At 35.2% G+C, this 19,880-nt stretch overlaps 1 protein-coding gene across 1 annotated transcript; it reads right to left on the bottom strand.

Moving 5' to 3' along the window:
• Window positions 1–17,300: 17,300 nt before the first annotated feature.
• On the bottom strand, window positions 17,301–19,485 carry LOC134653566 (uncharacterized). The gene is made up of 3 exons (XM_063508954.1): window positions 19,435–19,485; window positions 17,635–17,781; window positions 17,301–17,506 (listed from the first exon to the last, which is right to left on the bottom strand). Exons 2-3 carry the CDS (start codon window positions 17,775–17,777, stop codon window positions 17,353–17,355), a joined length of 297 nt encoding a protein of 98 aa, XP_063365024.1. The 5' UTR covers window positions 17,778–17,781; window positions 19,435–19,485; the 3' UTR covers window positions 17,301–17,352.
• Between the last annotated feature and the right edge of the window lie 395 nt (window positions 19,486–19,880).

The following is a 19,880-nucleotide window of genomic DNA, read 5'->3' as shown; positions in this document are numbered from 1 at the left end:
AAACTCGATTGAAAAAAAAAAATTGACTTTTAAATCTAAATTTAAGAAAAATCTTGATTTTAAATGATTTGGTTTTGATTTGGTTTGATTTTGTTTGATATCTTACAGTTAATATTTTCTTCGGGTGGGTGCGGTGAAAAATGTTGTGTTTCACACAGGGGCAAATTTTGTTTAACCCTCGTACTTTGAAACCCTCGCAACGCTCAAGATTCCATTTTTCGAATCTTTCGCCTGCTCGGGTATTAATATTAGCACGGGCGGTTAAACAACCACTTTGCCCCCTTGTAATACAAATAACTATTATTTCCTTGGAAAAAAAGATGTTCGTTTTTAGGGTTCCGTAGCCAAATGGCAAAAAAGGGAACCCTTATGGATTCGTCATGTCTGTCTGTCTGTCTGTCTGTCCGTCTGTCCGTCCGTATGTCAGAAAAAAAAACAATACATTTTGGGGTTTCCCCATACTTAGAACTGAAACTCAAAATATTTTTTTTCATCAAACCCGTGTGGGGTATCTATGGATAGGTCTTCAAAAATGATATTGAGGTTTCTAATATCATTTTTTTCTAAACTGAATAGTTTGCGCGAGAGACACTTCACACACAAGTGGTAAAATGTGTCCCCCCCCCCTGTAACTTCTAAAATAAGAGAATGATAAAACTAAAAAAAATATATGATGTACATTACCATGCAAATTTCCACCGAAAATTGGTTTGAATGAGATCCAGTAAGTAGTTTTTTTTATAATACGTCATAAATTACGGAACCCTTCATGGGCGAGTCCGACTCGCACTTGGCCGCTTTTTTATGTCATCTATTTTCCGTCTTACATAAACATTTATTTTTTGTAATTATAGATATAATAAATTGTAAAACCTCAAGTCTTTCTCCTTGTTAAAGAAGAGTAACACAATTACACAAAGATCAAACATATTTTAATGTGAAACATAAAAATATGCAAAGATAAAGTTTTAATTGAATTTGTAACTTATAATATATACCTACGATAACTTAACAGTTTGGTAATTTAAGCTCTAATCTATTAAAACTTTTTTTTAAAGGTGAACGAGTTAATTTAAGTTTTTGCAACAGTTTTTATAAAAGATAAGTAATATGGGCAGCTAATCAATGTAAAAACATGAATATGTTTGTTTCGTCGTTATTTTGAGCGTACCAGAAAAATAACGTCTTGGAGAAACAGCAATCTTTCAAATATCTACACAAATATCTCGCTAGCAATCAGAAAACACTAAAAACACCAAACTGAAAGGGCCTATTCATAAATAAACTTATATTATATAAATTTGTGTGGAACGGTCTTCACGGTCCGTTTAGCAGGCTCTCGTTAGGTCGGCCTATAAAGAAGGCTCATCTTTACCGTAGCCTGGTGATACATGGGCTGGCAAGGAAAGATATTTCTAGGTGATATTCTCTCAGAGTGTATTTATTATATGTATAAAAGAGTTATTTTTGTAGCTATCACGAGTAAACATTTAGCTATTGTAACAACTTTTAGATGAAGATGTTTGTTTGAAGTATAAAACTTTGTTAAGTTAAAAGAAAAAAACAAAGCAAGGCGAACCGTAAAGAACGCCATGTGTATTCAAGCTCATGCACTTTTCCAACGACTCGAATCTAATCCAAAATTCTATGGCGTTCATTGCTCTCCACAGAATACAAATGCCGTCAAAGAAAAAAAGCGGCCAAGTGCGAGTCGGACTCGCCCATGAAGGGTTCCGTTTAGGCGATTTATGACGTATTAAAAAAAACTACTTACTAGATCTCGTTCAAACCAATTTTCGGTGGAAGTTTACATGGTAATGTACATCATATATTTTTTTTAGTTTTATCATTCTCTTATTTTAGAAGTTACGGGGGGGGGGGACACACATTTTACCACTTTGGAAGTGTCTCTCGCGCAAACTATTCAGTTTAGAAAAAAATTATATTAGAAACCTCAATATCATTTTTGAAGACCTATCCATAGATACCCCACACGTATGGGTTTGATGAAAAAAAAATTTTTGAGTTTCAGTTCGAAGTATGGGGAACCCCAAAAATTTATTGTTTTTTTTCTATTTTTGTGTGAAAATCTTAATGCGGTTCACAGAATACATCTACTTACCAAGTTTCAACAGTATAGTTCTTATAGTTTCGGAGAAAAGTGGCTGTGACATACGGACGGACAGACAGACGGACAGACGGACAGACGGACAGACGGACAGACAGACAGACATGACGAATCTATAAGGGTTCCGTTTTTGCCATTTGGCTACGGAACCCTAAAAAGGTAAGAATGTGAAGTTTTACAGGAGAAACGTAATAATATAAGATTTAGAATTGCGTGGACACTGGCATTCAAACCTTTGGGATGGGTTACTTACATATAGTATTCAATAAATAAAGAAATCCAAAGGATAATATCGTGTTCTTAAATAGGTATTGGTTTCTGGAACATTGATTTTACACAAATAGTGGAGAAATGCTTTTACTGTCAACATTGTATATTTGCGTTGTTTTTGATTATGGAATTTAATTCGGTGGAAATCGTTTATCTTCTGTATTTCTATCACAATTGAGATTAATTGGAATGAAAAAATATTTTTAAAATGGGGATAAAATACCTACTGTTTCAATGTTAGGTCAAAAGTTAAACCGTTTTACATTTACATCGTTCCAGTTTCGACAAAAATATATATAATCCAATTGGGCGTGATTTTTTTAATTTATTACTGGGAGCTTTTCGGACGCCGTTTACGAATGAAACGAATTTCATTACAAATAGCCAATGGCGTGAGTTTTATTACTTCGTCACCACGGTTTTCATTAAGTGTTAATTACTTTCGTATTTCCGCAATTAAAAAAGGAGCATATTACTTAAATACCCGAATCTATTTCTGGAAGTTATAAATAACTTGACACATAATATATAATAATAATAATATTAACACTTGACACACCTAAATAACTTGACACATAATATATAAGTAAATTTTATAACAGAAACAACCGCCTTAATGAACACGTAATTAAAATAACTTACTTATATTTAACATGATATACGTATTTCAGTCTATATTGTTGGTTACTTGAAAAGTGGATCCATTGAACCTGGTATACCGTGCAATTACGCGATTATCACACTGATGTCGCTGTTTGAGCGTGACAGCGCTATCAGCGTATATAGAAATGTCCCGCTCGCTCACCGGAGCAACGTGCGAAGTCGCATCCAATGTAAAGACCGGGTTAAAGGAGGCGACATTGCATGTGGAATGGGACCCTGCCTGCTGCCCACATTTTTGTGAAAATAAATCACAATTCTTCTTTCACGTTAGTTTCGGATTATTTATATACTTGTTTCTTTTTTTGTGTAGGATTAATGTCTTTTTTTTCGTATCGCAGTCGAGATTTAAAATATTTTTCTCACCACACACCAGCTCAGTTGAATTATATCCACAAGTTTGGCAAAGTAATCTGATGCAAAATGTGTGTTATTTCCTCATGTAACTTATGTTAGTTGGTTGACTTCTAGGTAAGTGATGAGTTTGAATGATATACTTATATTATATTTAATAGAGTTCATTTGATTTTGGTTTGTAATGTTTTACATTGTTTGAATTGTTGTTGATGTACCTATTTGTTGGTGTAGTGAACAATTTTCTGTTTCCCTCGGTAGCAAAGTTTGTTTAACCCTCGTTCCTTGAAACCCTCGTAATGATTAAAATTCCAGTTTTCGAATCATTCGCTACGCTTGTGGATCAATTTTCTTTCATTTGCTCAGATACCAAAGTAACATATGAATATTATGAATACCTATCAAAAGAGTGTAGAACGGAACGCTTTCCTCGGAGACGCAGCGCGAGCAATTTGTCAATTAATTTTGACATTTAAAAAGATAATTTTGGCTGCTTAAAAACCGAAGTCGTAATTAGTTACGAGCTGTTTAATTCAATACATCGTATATGTACCTTTAAATGAGCAATTCTTGTATATATATATATATATATGTATATATTTCGGGGATTTCGGCGGCGAAAAATCGATCTTTTTATCTGGGAAAACGCGCATTTTTTAGTTTTTTTTTATGTATTTTCCGAGCAAAGCTCTATCTCCCAGATATTATGCTATAAGCAGTTATAGAAATTGAAATACTTGACTACAAAATGATATCTATAGCCGCAAACAGACCTTGTGTTTAGGGTTCCGTACCCAAAGGGTAAAACCCCGTAACTTACCCCTCGCCCCTCGCACCCCGCACGATTGCCGAATGACTGTATTGTTTTATAGACTGTGGTTCATCATCATCTTCCTCGCGTTGTCCCGGCATTTTGCCACGGCTCATGGGAGCCTGGGGTCCGCTTGGCAACTAATCCCAGTAATTGGCGTGGGCACTAGTTTTTACGAAAGCGACTGCCATCTGACCTTCCAACTCAGAGGGTAAACTAGGCCCGTATTGGGATTAGTCCGGTTTCCTCACGATGTTTTCCTTCACCGAAAAGCGACTGGTAAATATCAAATGATATTTCGTACATAAGTTCCGAAAAACTCATTGGTACGAGCCGGGGTTCGAAGTTCGAACCCGCGACCTCCGGATTGCAAGTCGCGCGCTCTTACCGCTAGGCCACCAGCGCTTTGTAGGGTTCCGTAGCCAAATGGCAAAAACGGAACCCTTATAGATTCGTCATGTCTGTCTGTCTGTCCGTCTGTCCGTCTGTCTGTCCGTCCGTATGTCACAGCCACTTTTCTCCGAAACTATAAGAACTATACTGTTGAAACTTGGTAAGTAGATGTATTCTGTGAACCGCATTAAGATTTTCACACAAAAATAGAAAAAAAAAAAAACAATAAATTTTTGGGGTTCCCCATACTTCGAACTGAAACTCAAAAATTTTTTTTTCATCAAACCCATACGTGTGGGGTATCTATGGATAGGTCTTCAAAAACGATATTGAGGTTTTTAATATATTTTTTTTTCTAAACTGAATAGTTTGCGCGAGAGACACATCCAAAGTGGTAAAATGTGAGTCCCCCCCCTGTAACTTCCAAAATAAGAGAATGATAAAACTAAAAAAAATATACGATGTACATTACCATGTAAACTTCCACCGAAAATTGGTTTGAACGAGATCTAGTAAGTAGTTTTTTTTTAATACGTCATAAATCGCCTAAATACGGAACCCTTCATGGGCGAGTCCGACTCGCACTTGGCCGCTTTTTTATAGACTGTGGTTAAACGACAGAATTGAAATATCAGATAAATGCTATCATTTTCAAATTTTTTGTGCAAGTCGCTTCTCATAACTGGATCAGGCTTAACTGCTAACTGCCTAAACAGAACGAAGTTTTACGTGAGATACTCCGTGATGTGCACAATGCCCTCGAAACGTGCCATCTGCGAACAATAGATGGCGTGACGGGCATATCGGTGTCATCAGGGCCGGATTAAGCATGTCGGGGCCCCTAGGCAGTGCAATGCTCGGGGCCCCCTTAGGCCCTTGCAGTCAATTCTGCATACATTTACTTAATGTTCATTTTTCAGTTCAGGGAAGTAAGTTTGTGGTTTTAATTTCAACCTTCAGGTGTCGGTTGAGCCGATACGAACATGCCGAGCGATGTCTTTTTCGCTCTTATTGCGTGGACATAAAGCTTTTTTTTATCAGTTTTTGCCGATTCCTTTTTGCGTCAAGTGTGGGGAGAGCCCTTTTTTTCTCCATAGGTAGTTAAATATTGTGCGAGGCTGAACAGCGATTGTCCGACCATAATACCATACGCCGAGCCACATGATTAAAATTAACGTAATAATAAAGATATTCCATAGTTTTAAATTACAATTCATTCACCGGTCAAGTTACCATGTAGGTACAGGGTCAACCAGAAAAGCAGCAAAAAAACGCGAGCGCAGCGAGCGCGAAATTTTTTGTAAAAAAATTGTGAAAGCGTGTTAAAAAGACCGGGCCGGGCCTAAAAATCCGAAGTTCCCCAGTAAGCCGAGCTTTCATGCGAGGTCAAAGCCGTGCTTCAGGATAAGCTCAGCTAGAGCACAGACTCCAACCAATGTCCATTGTATTAAAAAGCGAGACCGCAGGCCGAGCTTGGCGCAGCGAGGCTAAAGGCTAAGCTGAAGAAGAGGAGATTTGGAAGACAAACCAAACATGGAGGTAAAAAGTGAGGCTGAAGGTCGAGCTCAGCAATCTCCATATTACTTAACAAGCCCGAAGCGTACTTATATCCGGCGAGGTGAGCTTTCATGCGAGGCAAAAGGCCAAGCTTCTGAAATCAATGTTTATATTTGTTAAAAAGCGACGCCGAAGGTCGAACTGTAAGAAAGCAGCGCTCTGACACGAACCAATCGGAGACATTAGGCCCTCGGGAGCCTGAAAATCGAGCTGGATATTACAGACTTTAAATCTATAAAATAACATAATTTACATAATCATCTAATGATTGTGTATCTGAGAAACTGATATTGGACATTTAGTAGGTATAAATATTTAGGTACAATAAAAACAATATTTATGAATTTTGGCCATTTGAAACAAATATTGTTTTTGGCGCGCGCGGGCCCCGCCGGGGCCGTCGGGGCCCCCTAGCCGAGGCGGGGCCCATAGGCAGTTGCCTACTCTGACTTAGGGTTAATCCGGCCCTGGGTGTCATTGTTGGGCATTCTTTGGTGGACGCCTGAAAGTTTGTATTGTGTGGTAGAGGCCATGAATGTCATATAAATTTCAGTTAATAACAATCTACTGGTTTTTGAAGTAGTAGCAAGATGAGGCCCTAGACCACGCACATAAGTTTTTTTGCATTGTTTGAATTTTTGCTCACATTTTGCTGTCATCATATTGCCATTATTAATATTATCAGTAAATGTAACGAAATTTATTTAAATAACTCATAATAGCAAGTTTCTATTAAATAAATATTTCCAAATAAAGGAATAGTCTGAATAAGTATAATTTTTTTTTTATTGTCTTAACAAGAAAACTAAGCTTAAACAGACGGGATATTTCATGAAAATAAGATACATCTTCGAATTTAAACTGTCGTGACTCATAATAAAATAAAACTATTTTTACGGTTTAACCTCACGTATTTTTGTCACCCGCGCTACATGTTTCGGAGAGCCTAGGTCTCCTGTCTCAAGCACTAACACTCCGAGCAGCGTTCACAACGGCCGTTTCGCGTCCTGTTGCGCGCCGCGTCGCACTTTTTTTCCAAAAAATGTCTCGTTTTTATTAAAAGTTAGTAAGAGCCACGCAGGATTGTGTGGCTTTTTCATATGCTATGACGGTACGAATCCCTTAATTATGCGTACCTAGGTCGACACACATAATGGTCTGTTTTTTTTTATCGTCGACATTTGCTACTTTTTCCAATGCGGCCAATATGGACACGATGTCGAGGCCTATCATTATTTACAATCAGTCAAATTTGTCTCTTGAATTAATATTCAATTCATTAAGTAAATGAATTTCATTCTCCGCAAACACATTCTACCCTGATTATCGAAGTTCAGTTCATCCAACGGAAATTCCTCCGAGCAGTTTCAACTTAACGTGTCAATTAGTGGATTGAATCTATCTTCGTATCTCATGCAATCAGCGGAGCAGTCACTTAATATTATGAATTACGCTTTCGCGTGCTCAGTGTTTGACGCAACTTGAAACAGGGTTGCTAATAAGTGTTGATTTTTTATTATACATAGGTATGTGTATACAGTCAGCTAAAATAAATCGAGAATTTAGTTGTCCCTAACCATAAATTCTTACAAAAAGTTAATGATTTTTTTTTGAGATTATGATTTGGTAGTTTTAATTTAAGTTTTATATAAGGAATGAGAAATGCTTATTTCAATACCTATTGTCATCCTTCGCCTGAATACATCCATTTTAAGTAGCATACGAATCATCTCTAAAATATGCAACAATTTTTGTGTATCACATCCTCGAATTTGTAAATTAATCGAATCGATACCTACCGGGCTTAATCATAAATCTGAAATATGTATTCAGTACTATTCAAACACACAAAAAATCCAACATCGAACTTTCTCATCGTGTTAGTCACTCATTCACGACTGTAGACTTTAATTAATTACAGTATTAATGCAGAAAAATAGGGTAAGTCTACGGTGTTCTGTGTAAACCGCCTGAGGAGCGTGACCAAATATAATACATTCGTAACACAGCCGTATCATAATGCAGCCGAGAGCCACAAGCCGTCCATGGTGTTAGGTATATTCATTTAGGTATCTATAAATTTGGCACTCGTCCTCTACTAGGCCTAATAGATAGTTTTTATATAGATATCTACTTTCCTGCCCATTTAGCATTATTTAACAAAAACCTACACATGTACCTACATAATGTATAAAGAATAAACTGTAGAAACGGATAAAATACATTCAGACAATTTGATTTCATGTATTTAAAATAAAATTGTGAATTCGCTAACAAGACTTATTGATATGATTTGCCTTGCAAACGTTTGGGAATAAGAGTAAACAGTTCATTAGAATTTAGAACCAACGTACATACTTAAGTAGGTAAGCAGTAAGCGTTATGACAATTCGTTAGGTACAGGGCTATAACCGCGAAAATCGAAGTTCGTCAATTGCGGACATTTTTCTCTGTCACTCTCATTACGTCTTGATGAGAGTAAAAGAGAAAGATCCCCGCAATTTGCGAATTTCGGTTTTGGCGGTAGGCCCTCAGGCATCGGTATAAGAAATTTAGTAGTACTGTGAGTACGTACCTGCGTCGATTAGATTTAAAATTTATGTCACACTCCTTAGAAATGACCGGGATCCAAAGACCCGAGAGTTTTAAACGGAAACATAAATAATACGAGTAGGTAATTATAATGATTTAGCCTATAAACGTTCCACTGCTTGCCACAAGCGTCCTCTCACGCGCGAGAGGGCTTGGGTTATACTTAGTCTCCACGCTGACCTAATGTGGATTGGGGACTTTGAATTTCTTCGCAGGTATTTTTCTTTCAGCTAAAAGCAAGTGGTAAATATCAAATTATATTCCGTACATAAGTTCAGAAAAATTCAATGGAAACTCAGGATTTTTATGAACCCGCAACCTCCGAATTGAAGAAAGTCGGACGTCAGTCGTCACGTCACATGGATATTAGAGTTCGCTGTTTATAAGTTGTTTAATGTTTTGAAAACTAAAACATTAAGTTTTTTTAGAGGTCTTTTGCCTTTTCCCTGACCAGACTGATAATAATAATATTATGATGTTTCACCTCATTAAATTACAAGTAATAAAACGAACAAGCGTCGATTCTGTTGCGTCCAGTTCTGGCACACACTGCGGAAATTGCTTTTAACAACTTTAATTGGACTCTCAAGAAAAAACTTTTCCAATCTGCCTTTGTTGGTAGGTGAGCTTTAAAAGGCAAGAATAAACGTTTAATAATCATCCTTGTTTAGCAGAAGTACATTGTATACATACAGATGCGACTGCCGCAGGCTATCATCCATTTTCGAGTAAATGAAACTTAGGTGTGCGTACAATGAAACAAGTATTTCGCTTTTAGATATTTCAGCAATCTTATAACGATTCCATATTTTGGAAACCTTTTAAATAACAAATTTCAGCCTACTACTATTTTCTCCTTTTCTTTCTCATTAATTGATTGAAAGGATGTATGTATTAATGTAACTTATTTATTACAACGTTTCAATGTTTATTAAGGATGTTTCATGGTAGACTATATATATTACATCTGTTTCACTGTAAAAATTAGAGTGTTTCATTGAAAACATGCACAAGTACACAATGAAACAAAACTCATTTTTCAAAAAAAGCTTTATAATACAGAAACTGTTAAAAATAAGTAGAAACCAAGAACGCCATATGATAGCCAAATAAATTGTTTATCTTCATACGAAATATCACACTCATAACTTTAAAAACACCAGAGATAGGAAGGCTTAAACTTTTAGTGTTTCATTGATCAACAACTAACCCTAACTTAAATTAACTTACAACAAAGATTTCTGAGGTATTAACTGTTTTTAGTTTACCTAAAGTAAGTAAAGTAATTTGTCTAATTTAAAAATTAAGTACCTTGGTACCTATTTTATTTCATGATGCTAAGAAAAATATATAATTGATAATTTTTAGGGTTCTGTGGCAGACATAAAATAGATTATTTATGTAGTTTGGCCTAGGACTGACTGTCTAAACAAAGAGAGAGGGAATCATACTGTCTTTGTCTTATGCTAAAGCTATGAGTTTAATTTTCTACTAGTAGTGTTTGCCAGACTAAAGTTTAGGGAATATGTTTGAGAAACATATCTCAATTATAATATTGTTATATTGTGTGTGTATTATAGTTCAGTGATACTCTTTACTTGTTAGCTTGGTAACATTTTGCTCACACTGCTGTTTTGCATACAAGCTAAAAATGTTTTATATATTGGATAAATCATATTTTGTATGCTGACATTTAAAAAGGTCATTTAGATATCAGGAGAATACTATTAAGAAATTTTATTAACTTGCACATAGGGCTATTCAAGACTTGTAATTTTGCAAATGTGAAAATACTTTTACTACTACTAGTGCTTCATATGCACGCTGAATAAATTATTTTCTTTTATTGAACAAACAGGTATGTACAGCGACTTACAACTTCTTTTAAATAATTGAACAAACAGGTATGTACAGCGACTTAAAACTTCTTTTAAATAGATACATCCCTACTTCAGCAAGTATAAACTAGGATTTCCCATAGGCAGTCCCATAGGTACATATGTGCAGTAACTGAGTGCATGAATCAAATGAGCCTACTTAATCTATTTTCTTGATGATTAACATAATGACAACTTTTACAAGAATAATCTGTTCCATTGCTCTCAATATTTTTGTTAAATTTTTAAATAATAAGTTTATTTTTCGACTTGGTTGCGTTGTACACGTACATAAACTGCCATAGGTAAGTATTGTCTGAAGAGATACTACCTACTACGAACGCCTTATATTGGGCAAGATTTAATCCTGCAACAAACATGTACATGGATTAGGTAGATATTGCGAAAGAACGGCGATATAATCAAGGCTCTTAATACTGTTTAAAAGGTTTACCTTTGTAAATAGTCACAACTGATTGCTGAAAATATTAGACATGTGGGCCTATGGACGGTTTCCAGGACACAATTTATGGTCTTGTTGGATAGATTTAGGCATACGTTTTAATTTTATTTATGCCTTTTAACCCTAAAACAAAAAAACTGAACATAATCCTAAAAGTTCGAAAGAGTTCTTCCAGTACTTGTCATAACCTCAATTTTTAGTAATGTTTATCATCAACGAGCATGATTGTACATTGTAGGCCCCTTAGCTTTGCTTATTCTTATTTAACGTATTGGTATTTAATGGTGACAGCAGAAATATCTCTTGAAACAGAAACGATTCAGAATGAAAACCAAATGAAAACAAATAAGGTGACGGCTGTCATTCACGATCCACATTCCACAGATAAAACACAGATGACACGCGTTTTGGAATTATTCGAACACAGTGTTGCTAACCCGCGATTTTTCAAATTTGCCGCCTTTTACTACTGACAAGATTTGGTTGACGGACTTTATATTATTTGTAGCAATGTGTATTCAAAACTTGCATTTCATTAATTTTAGTGATTGTACACTATTGTTAGGGTTCCGTAGCCAAATGGCAAAAAACGGAACCCTTATGGATTCGTCATGTCTGTCTGTCTGTCTGTCCGTCTGTCCGTCCGTATGTCACAGCCACTTTTTTCCGAAACTATAAGAACTATACTGTTGAAACTTGGTAAGTAGATGTATTCTGTGAACCGCATTAAGATTTTCACACAAAAATAGAAAAAAAAACAATACATTTTTGGGGTTCCCCATACTTCGAACTGAAACTCAAAAATTTTTTTTTCATCAAACCCATACGTGTGGGGTATCTATGGATAGGTCTTTAAAAATGATATTGACGTTTCTAATATAATTTTTTTCTAAACTGAATAGTTTGCGCGAGAGATGCTTCCAAAGTGGTAAAATGTGTCCCCCCCCTGTAACTTTTAAAATAAGAGAATGATAAAACAAAAAAAAATATATGATGTAAATTACCATGCAAACTTCCACCGAAAATTGGTTTGAACGAGATCTAGTAAGTAGTTTTTTTTAATACGTCATAAATCCCCTAAATACGGAACCCTTCATGGGCGAGTCCGACTCGCACTTGGCCGCTTTTTTTTGTTTGTCATTCGTCGTTACTTCTGTTTTGTTTTATTCGTTTCTTCAAAGGTTATCTGGAAGAGATCCCATACAGGGATAAGTTCGCCTTTGTTGTATTTAATTTACTCTGTAACTATGTTTCTCGTGTTTTTATTTCCATGTGCAATAAAGTATATACATACATACATACATATAACCATCATTCATGGACTCACAGATTTTTAAGATGTACATCAGGTACAATAAGGTTCAGTAAGATATTTAAACAAATCACGCGATATAAAATACCTTACATTGTAAATCGTTGTTAATGTAAAATTCCAAGTACGAGTATACCTACTATGTATTTATTCTAAGAGAATTAATATTAGGTAATGGGAAGCTACGAAAAAAATTCTTTACGAAGCAAAATAAAATTAGATTTCGCACCAGACCATGGAATTTGAAATGAACGGAGTAGCTACATTATGTTTTTAAAGTGACAGTGCTTGATGGAGTAATTTTCTCAACACAGTGTTATATAAGAGTACTTTAATATTTTCTTATGAACTGCTAATAAGTCTTTCGAGAACATTGCATAGTTTTACCATTGTCTTCAATATACCTAACGGTACTTCCTGATTGGTACTAAAATTGGTTCGAACAATTTTTCTATTGTAACCTACATAGATTGATAGTAGGTAAATAAAGGTACAGCTTAACCTACAAAATAATTTATCGTTATGTATAAGAATTTAGTTAAACTTTTAATAGATGGACTACTTACGTTATGACGGATATATTTTTTGTCGGCTAGATACTTGAACTTATCTGGAGACAGGTAGACACCTGTCTACTCTTAATATAATTATGTTATAGGTACATAATAGGTATGTTACCGTAAAAACCCGTTTTGACTTTGACAGGATACCGTGAAACTAGTTTTAACTAGTGAATACGCGATTGCCCTAGTGAAAACTAGTTTTAAGGGCTCCTGATATCCGTGATACACGCCGATCCGTAGCTACGGGTTCTTAAGCCCGGCGGTACTAAGATCACGAATTTCACGAACACGGCAAGGTACGTACCTCGTACCTGCGTTCGCGTCCGGATTCACGTGACACGCCGTGACACGCCATGATACGTAGCCCGTACCTGCGTTCGTGTGCGGAGCTTCGGGCTCGGTTCCGTTGGATACTTATCGCACGTCTCGTAGGTTCGACACGCCCGGGAGAAAAATAAATAAGGACTAAGTATTATTGAATTGAGTTACCACTTAGTATATTGAATACGGGACGTTCGTCGGACAAACATTTACGTGTGAATTAAACTTAAATTGTATTTTTTGCATCGATTTGAATATAATGGTTATATCTAAATAATTTATGGGGTTATTCTGTTTTCTGTATAATCAGGTATTGATTTTAGTCAAAACTAGAGGCCTGCCCGTTGCATTGCACTAATATAAATATAAAATATAAGGTGTAAAACTCCCTAGTAAGTATCATTATAATTATGAACTTAAGCAACGCTATGCTACTGGTTGTTATTATTAAATCAAGAGAAGACATTTTTTCTGTTAAGTATTAATTAAATGAATGAAACATACTTGTAAAAGCTTGCTACTATCAAAGAATATAACGTAGCCTAAATATTAACAAGGCAATCCTAATTCAAAGAAACAAAAGGGTAAATTTCTGCAAATCTTCGGTAGGTATGATAAAGGTAATACAGGTAAACAAATTCAACAAAAACACATGTACGGGGCCACGGAAAAAAAAGTACACAGCTGCAGTTCTTATCAGTTTCGAACTTTCGGCACATTAAAGAGTACTGTTTATTTCTAGATTGAAGGTAATAATGACATATTATTGTTAGTGTTTTATTGTATGACTAACAAGCTAAGCCAACCTACCGGGTTTTTTTTGTAGATAAGAAGTGCAGTTGCACGTGCAGACAAAGATAATAAGATTTGCGAGCGACTTATTAAAATGAAACAAACAATATACATAAGTAGCTGTGGGCTTTACCTTTTGTTTGTGAATTTGAAAGAAGTGACCGCGATGTTTTGTTTTACAAATTCGTGGTATTTTTTTATTTAATCTGGAGGGGGCGGGCGGTTTACAGTTTATTAAAGTAGCTATTCATTGTAATTAATGTTTGGTTCTTTTAATTTATTACTGATTAATATTTAAAAGGCTGTACTATTGGAAATAAAATTTAATTCAAAAGTAATGAAACGGAATTAGAGCTATGAATAAAAAACTCACGATACATTTTTATTCGTAGCTCTTAGAGACCGCATCGTATCTTCACTCAACGTCGCGGGCGGACCGAACCGGCGTGTTCTTAAGATACGTGAAGCCGTGATCACGCCTACACGGATCTACACGGATTCACGTACCCTAATTTCACGTAACCGAATGTCACGTGCGGAACGGACCAGAAAACCGTTGCCGTGATTCACGAAACCGGGCGCACGGCTACGGGTTCACGAATCACGGACACGACCGCGAGCCCTTTTTAACTTAAATTAATTTTGGATAATTAGGTAAGGAGGTAGTTTTCACCAAGGCGATACGGAAAACTAGTTTTAACTAGGGAAAACGCGTTTTCACATATAAAGGGTTTTTACAGTATGTATAATGTATAAAATATCACGTTTGCCATATTTGCGGTATTTCGTCGCTCATGGCATCAGACATTTCACATGCGGTCTTAGGGATTCGTGGATTCCAGTTTAAATAAATTTACATATCAGACGGAACACGGAACGCAGGCAGTTTCGTGACGGCGCGGCGCGTACGCCAAATTACAGTAAGATACATGCGACATTTTATACTCGCATTGAGGGTTAATATTATATTAAGCTAGAAAATGAATGGCGAATATGCATATTTAACCCGGATTTCACTGATAACGTACGTAATGGAGATGTTAAATTTATTGACGTGTTTTGTTAACTGTATTTCTAAATAACACATCATTTGACATCATACTCGTATTTCAAGCTCAGTGCTGTATCGTGAAATTATAACTTCTTTTAATATGTAAATATTTGTATCATTTTTAGCCTTGCTCCTAAGTTGCAAATGTAACACTACCTACACTACGAAGAAACTTCAAATATTTAATTTACACATTGCTTTAATTTCCGTATGTAGGTTTATGGAAGGTAGCTTAATTACTTTTGTCGGCCAATAACCCGAATCAAAGTATACATTTCGTTAAAGTAGCAATTATGTAGGTCGTACATTCACTGGATTTGCATACTAACAATCAAGGCAACGGTTGCTGACAGTTAGGGAGTGCCTAGAACGGCCTGATGTGTGTCTGACACCTCGAACTAAATTCACATTTCAACACTGTGCCTTACCGTGTCTATAACCGCAGCAGAAACCGCACTGCGTTGCATGAGTTTGTCTGTACTTTTTGTAAATGGAAAACAGTGTGAAGCTGGCCAGTTGCCAGTATTCCGCCAGAGGCCCTGGCATATTGATTCTGTTTGCTGTCATGAATCTTAGTAAGTGCATGGCAGAAAGCTAGTTACTTCCCGGCGGCTTTAAATATTTCTTTGTAATACTTTCTGGTTCTTAATTGTCAACAAGGTGGGTATTAACATAGTTACCTAAATTAAATGACATTAAAGATACTTACCTGATACGTTCAGTGCGAGGCGTCGTAGTTTAGTGAGGAAGAAAAAGATCCCTGAATACACGGACAACATTCGTATGGTTAAGGAATTTGATTTCTACACTATTTCGTACCTTGTCACAGTGACAATCAATATGAAAGCCACTAGGGATCTCATATTATTAATAGTACTCTCTCTTTATCATTATGGGTCTCATATCACATAAATACCAATTCATTTGTTATCAATGATATTGATATTATTGATATGGCTATTTCAAATAATCGCTGGTAGTTACAGCCAAGTTACAATAAGCATAATTACAATAAATAATTATGATGTAGGAATAGGTATGGTTAGAATCATTATAACAATAGAGTAAAAAATGTGTTGATATACATTGCAAAAAATGTTGTAATAAACTACCTGTATAATATAGTCGGTCTCTTAAGAAACTGTTTAGCATAAGGTAAATACAGCTAGCTTAAATCGATACGCACAGGTTTTCTTACCACTCTGGCAACAAGCCAAATGCAGTTGCATTTGTACCAAACTTCGTGCCTCGACACGGCTTATATAAAGCTCTGTTAACTAATTACTTCAGTCGTTTCGCTAAAAGGCCAATTTAAGTGTTTCACTGCAGCGGATTAGTCGTTTAACTAATTTGCTCTTGATAAGGTCTCTTCACTTTAATTAGTAATTATTCTTTTTTTAATTATGAAAATGTATGCTTTTGAGGTATTTTGTTGCGTCGACAATGTCTACGTCTAATATTATGGTATCATCAGTCAAATTATTTTAGTATTACTCTGCATGATAAAACACTGTTGTATTTAAATACACATTTTTATTTAAAGTACGAGTATCTGAAACAAACAAACGCAGAAAGCTCTTTCTTTACAATTATTAATTTCTGGTTCTAAATTATTTTTCTTTTTTTTTATATTACTACTGACGTAGTATTGACGTAGTAATGAATTGTAAGTATTTGATAAATTTATTGTCCTTAGGTTTGTGAAAGGGGAAAAAACGTATGAGAACTCAAATCTTTATTTAATAAGCTTACAGTTCATCATTTTCATCTTCCGTTACATTTAATAGCATTCTTTGGAACTCTTTATTAAAGTAGTCGGAAATCATTTTCCAAACGTTTATTGAATACCAAACAACTACGCTCAATGAAAAAACAACACGAAATATTAAACCAAGCATTTTCAATATTAAAATATAAATGTTTATTTTAAATAATACGTCTATATGCGAAATTACGTTTCTAGAAATGCAATACGTTTATATGTGTATGTGAAAAATAGTTAGTAATTCTTATTACTAAGTATAACAATGTAACTAGAGAAGCTGAAAACCAATTTTCTTAAGATGAATTTATTTTTAGTCAAAGCCCTTATAAAAGTCTCGGGCTCATTTCAATGTCAACATAAGTTAATATGTAATATATAATTTCTTCATTATAAATTCAAATTCTTTTAAAAAATATTGAATAAGTGACACTCAAGGATGTTTATTACAATTCGACTCGGTAATACTCGTCTTCGCCGTATATCATTTCTGATATGACAGAGAATATTGTTTGAATGTGTGGGTAAGCAATAGTTGTAACCACCACTATGCTGTTCGCTAATACAAATAGCTTCATAGTATCCATGCCATCCTCAGACCTATAAGAAAAAAAAATGGGTTAAAGTTTTTTTTAGGTTGTACCTTACGTCGTACTTATGTAGAAGAACAAAATGCCATGTAACATATTTATATATATGTAACATATATATATTCAATATATATTTACCTAAGCCATCCTCCAAACCCTTGATCTTCATCGTCTAAAGAGTCAGTCTTCACAGGTACTTCCAATTTATCCGTTTCCTTGTCTTCCAAAATTTTGACAGACTTCTTTGTTGTGCGTGATTTCGGTGGTTTATTCTTCGTCATAATCCTTTAAAATGAAAAAAAAAACAGTTTTCATTATTTCGTTTTGTTTGTAAACGAGGTCTATTCCCGACAACCGCAGGTACGCGTTTTTGAATTGGCACTGTTGGTTTTATTATGCTATATACTTTTAGTAACTTATAACCGGTACCTATAAATGACTCAAACACAAAATCGTACTGACAGACGAAAGATAAAAAATTATGAATCTATAATATAGGTATTAAATAGTATAATCTGGTTTAACTTTTTACCTTGTTTGCTAGTGTGGAACTTGATACTATTGATAGATTAGACTTACTCTCTAGCAATTAGTTAGGTACATTATTAGTAATGGGCAGCTTGTTGCCAGGGTTTGACAGAATTATCCATATCTAACGGTATCCAAAATACCCCTTTGTGTAACTAATTGGAAGAACATAATATTCACACTTAAGGACCCGATTCCGATTTTGAAATAGATATCTATTAGATATCACCAAGACATGTCAGTGTCAAACAAGTTTCAAAAGTGACGTGTTTGTTTGAAGAAACGTCACTATTGACACTTGTTTGACACTGACATATCCAATCCATATCGTTTCAATATCTAGTATTTGACGTATCTTAAAGTTCGAATATGGCTGTAAGTTATTTACAAAATAAGACATTCATATGTGGGTAGGTACATGAAGGTCATAGTGACTATATTTAATTATTTATTTAATTTATTGATCAAGTAAGTAACACAGCATTACAGTATAAAACCAAAGCACTGTGAAACTACATAACATAAAAGAAAAAAATACAAAGAAAAACAATATCTATATATATAAACGTGAAAGACCTGACTGACTAACTTAAATCAACGCACAGCCCAAACCGCTGGGACTAGAAAGTCCAAATTTGGCAAGTAGGTTCCTTATAAGGTCTAGGGATCTACTAAGAAAGGATTTTTCAAAATTCATCCCCTAAAGGGGTGAAATGGGGGTCCAAAATAAAAAAAAAAACTCTCCTGCGCGTGCGAAGCCGCGGGCAAAGGCTAGTACATTATAATTATGTAGTTATGACGCGCCTTAAAACTTATCAATGAAAGTATTAGGTATACTTATTTACATAGCTTGTAGTTAATTAAATCATTTATACATAAAACCTTTCTTGCTTGGTATATATTACACAGGCTGCCCATACGGCGATGTATGTCACACAAAAATCGCTCGTCATAATTTGCAGCTCACATAATTTGAATTCCTAGCAACTTAATTAAAAGGCAACTATTGTAAGAATTTAACGAAAGTTTTATAGTTTATTAGCAGTGTTGTTGGAATTTCCACCGTTTTTCTAGTAACATGTAAAACTACAAAATAGACACAAAAGTGGGAAATATTTAGGTACCCACTTGACAGATTGCTTCACTTTCAATTTTTTTTCTTACGTACACTATACCAAGTTGAATGCTTTGTTCCGGTTGGGGTTGTACTTTGAGTTTACGAGTCTGACTAAAACAACACTTCTACATTCCTATTTTGGTATTTTAATAAGTAAAGAATAAAGTCTTCTGTCTGGTCGGATTACCTAACTAACAAAAAGATAAGACAATGAATCAAAACTAGCCAATTAGAACAAACGAAATAACCACGAACACCTGCCGTCTGATCAATATTATCCGATGTAATATTACCTTGTGGAAACAAGTCGCACGCACGGTTCGCACTGACTAACACACCTAACGAACCGCATTCAGGGGAGTGTGTAGACCGCCGCAAAGGCTAGTACGAGTACGGATATGGCTGTGAGTAAAATATTTGATTTACAACAGTTGTTACTACATACTACATTGTATGGGCTGGTAGCAAATGACAATCATCATCTTCCTGATCTTGCCGCGGCTTATGGAAAATGGGATCCGCTTGGCAACTGGCAAAAGATAATAAGGAATGAAATAACACAAAAAATAGTTTATGTAAATTATAACCTAAACTGTATTTACTTACTTGCATAACGCCTGATTTTCTGATTGAATTGTTTGCTTTTGTTTAAATTTTCTAATGAGTTATTAAAACTACTGCTTGTCCTATTGTTGAAATGCCCTCAATGTGTCATTTCGATTTCAATTAATTGACTGTG

Source organism: Cydia amplana, chromosome 1 (assembly GCF_948474715.1).
Source record: "Cydia amplana chromosome 1, ilCydAmpl1.1, whole genome shotgun sequence".
Taxonomy (NCBI): domain Eukaryota; kingdom Metazoa; phylum Arthropoda; class Insecta; order Lepidoptera; family Tortricidae; genus Cydia; species Cydia amplana.
Note: the sequence above shows the minus strand (reverse complement) of the source record. Positions and strands in the feature narration are given on the sequence as shown.

Bases quoted from the DNA above. Each gene is read 5' to 3' on its own strand.
- LOC134653566 (XM_063508954.1), bottom strand. From the start codon at position 17,777: ATGACGAAGAATAAACCACCGAAATCACGCACAACAAAGAAGTCTGTC. The intron at 17,507-17,634 runs GTAAATATATAT...TTTTTCTTATAG, and splicing joins GGGTTTGGAGGATGGCTTAG to GTCTGAGGATGGCATGGATA.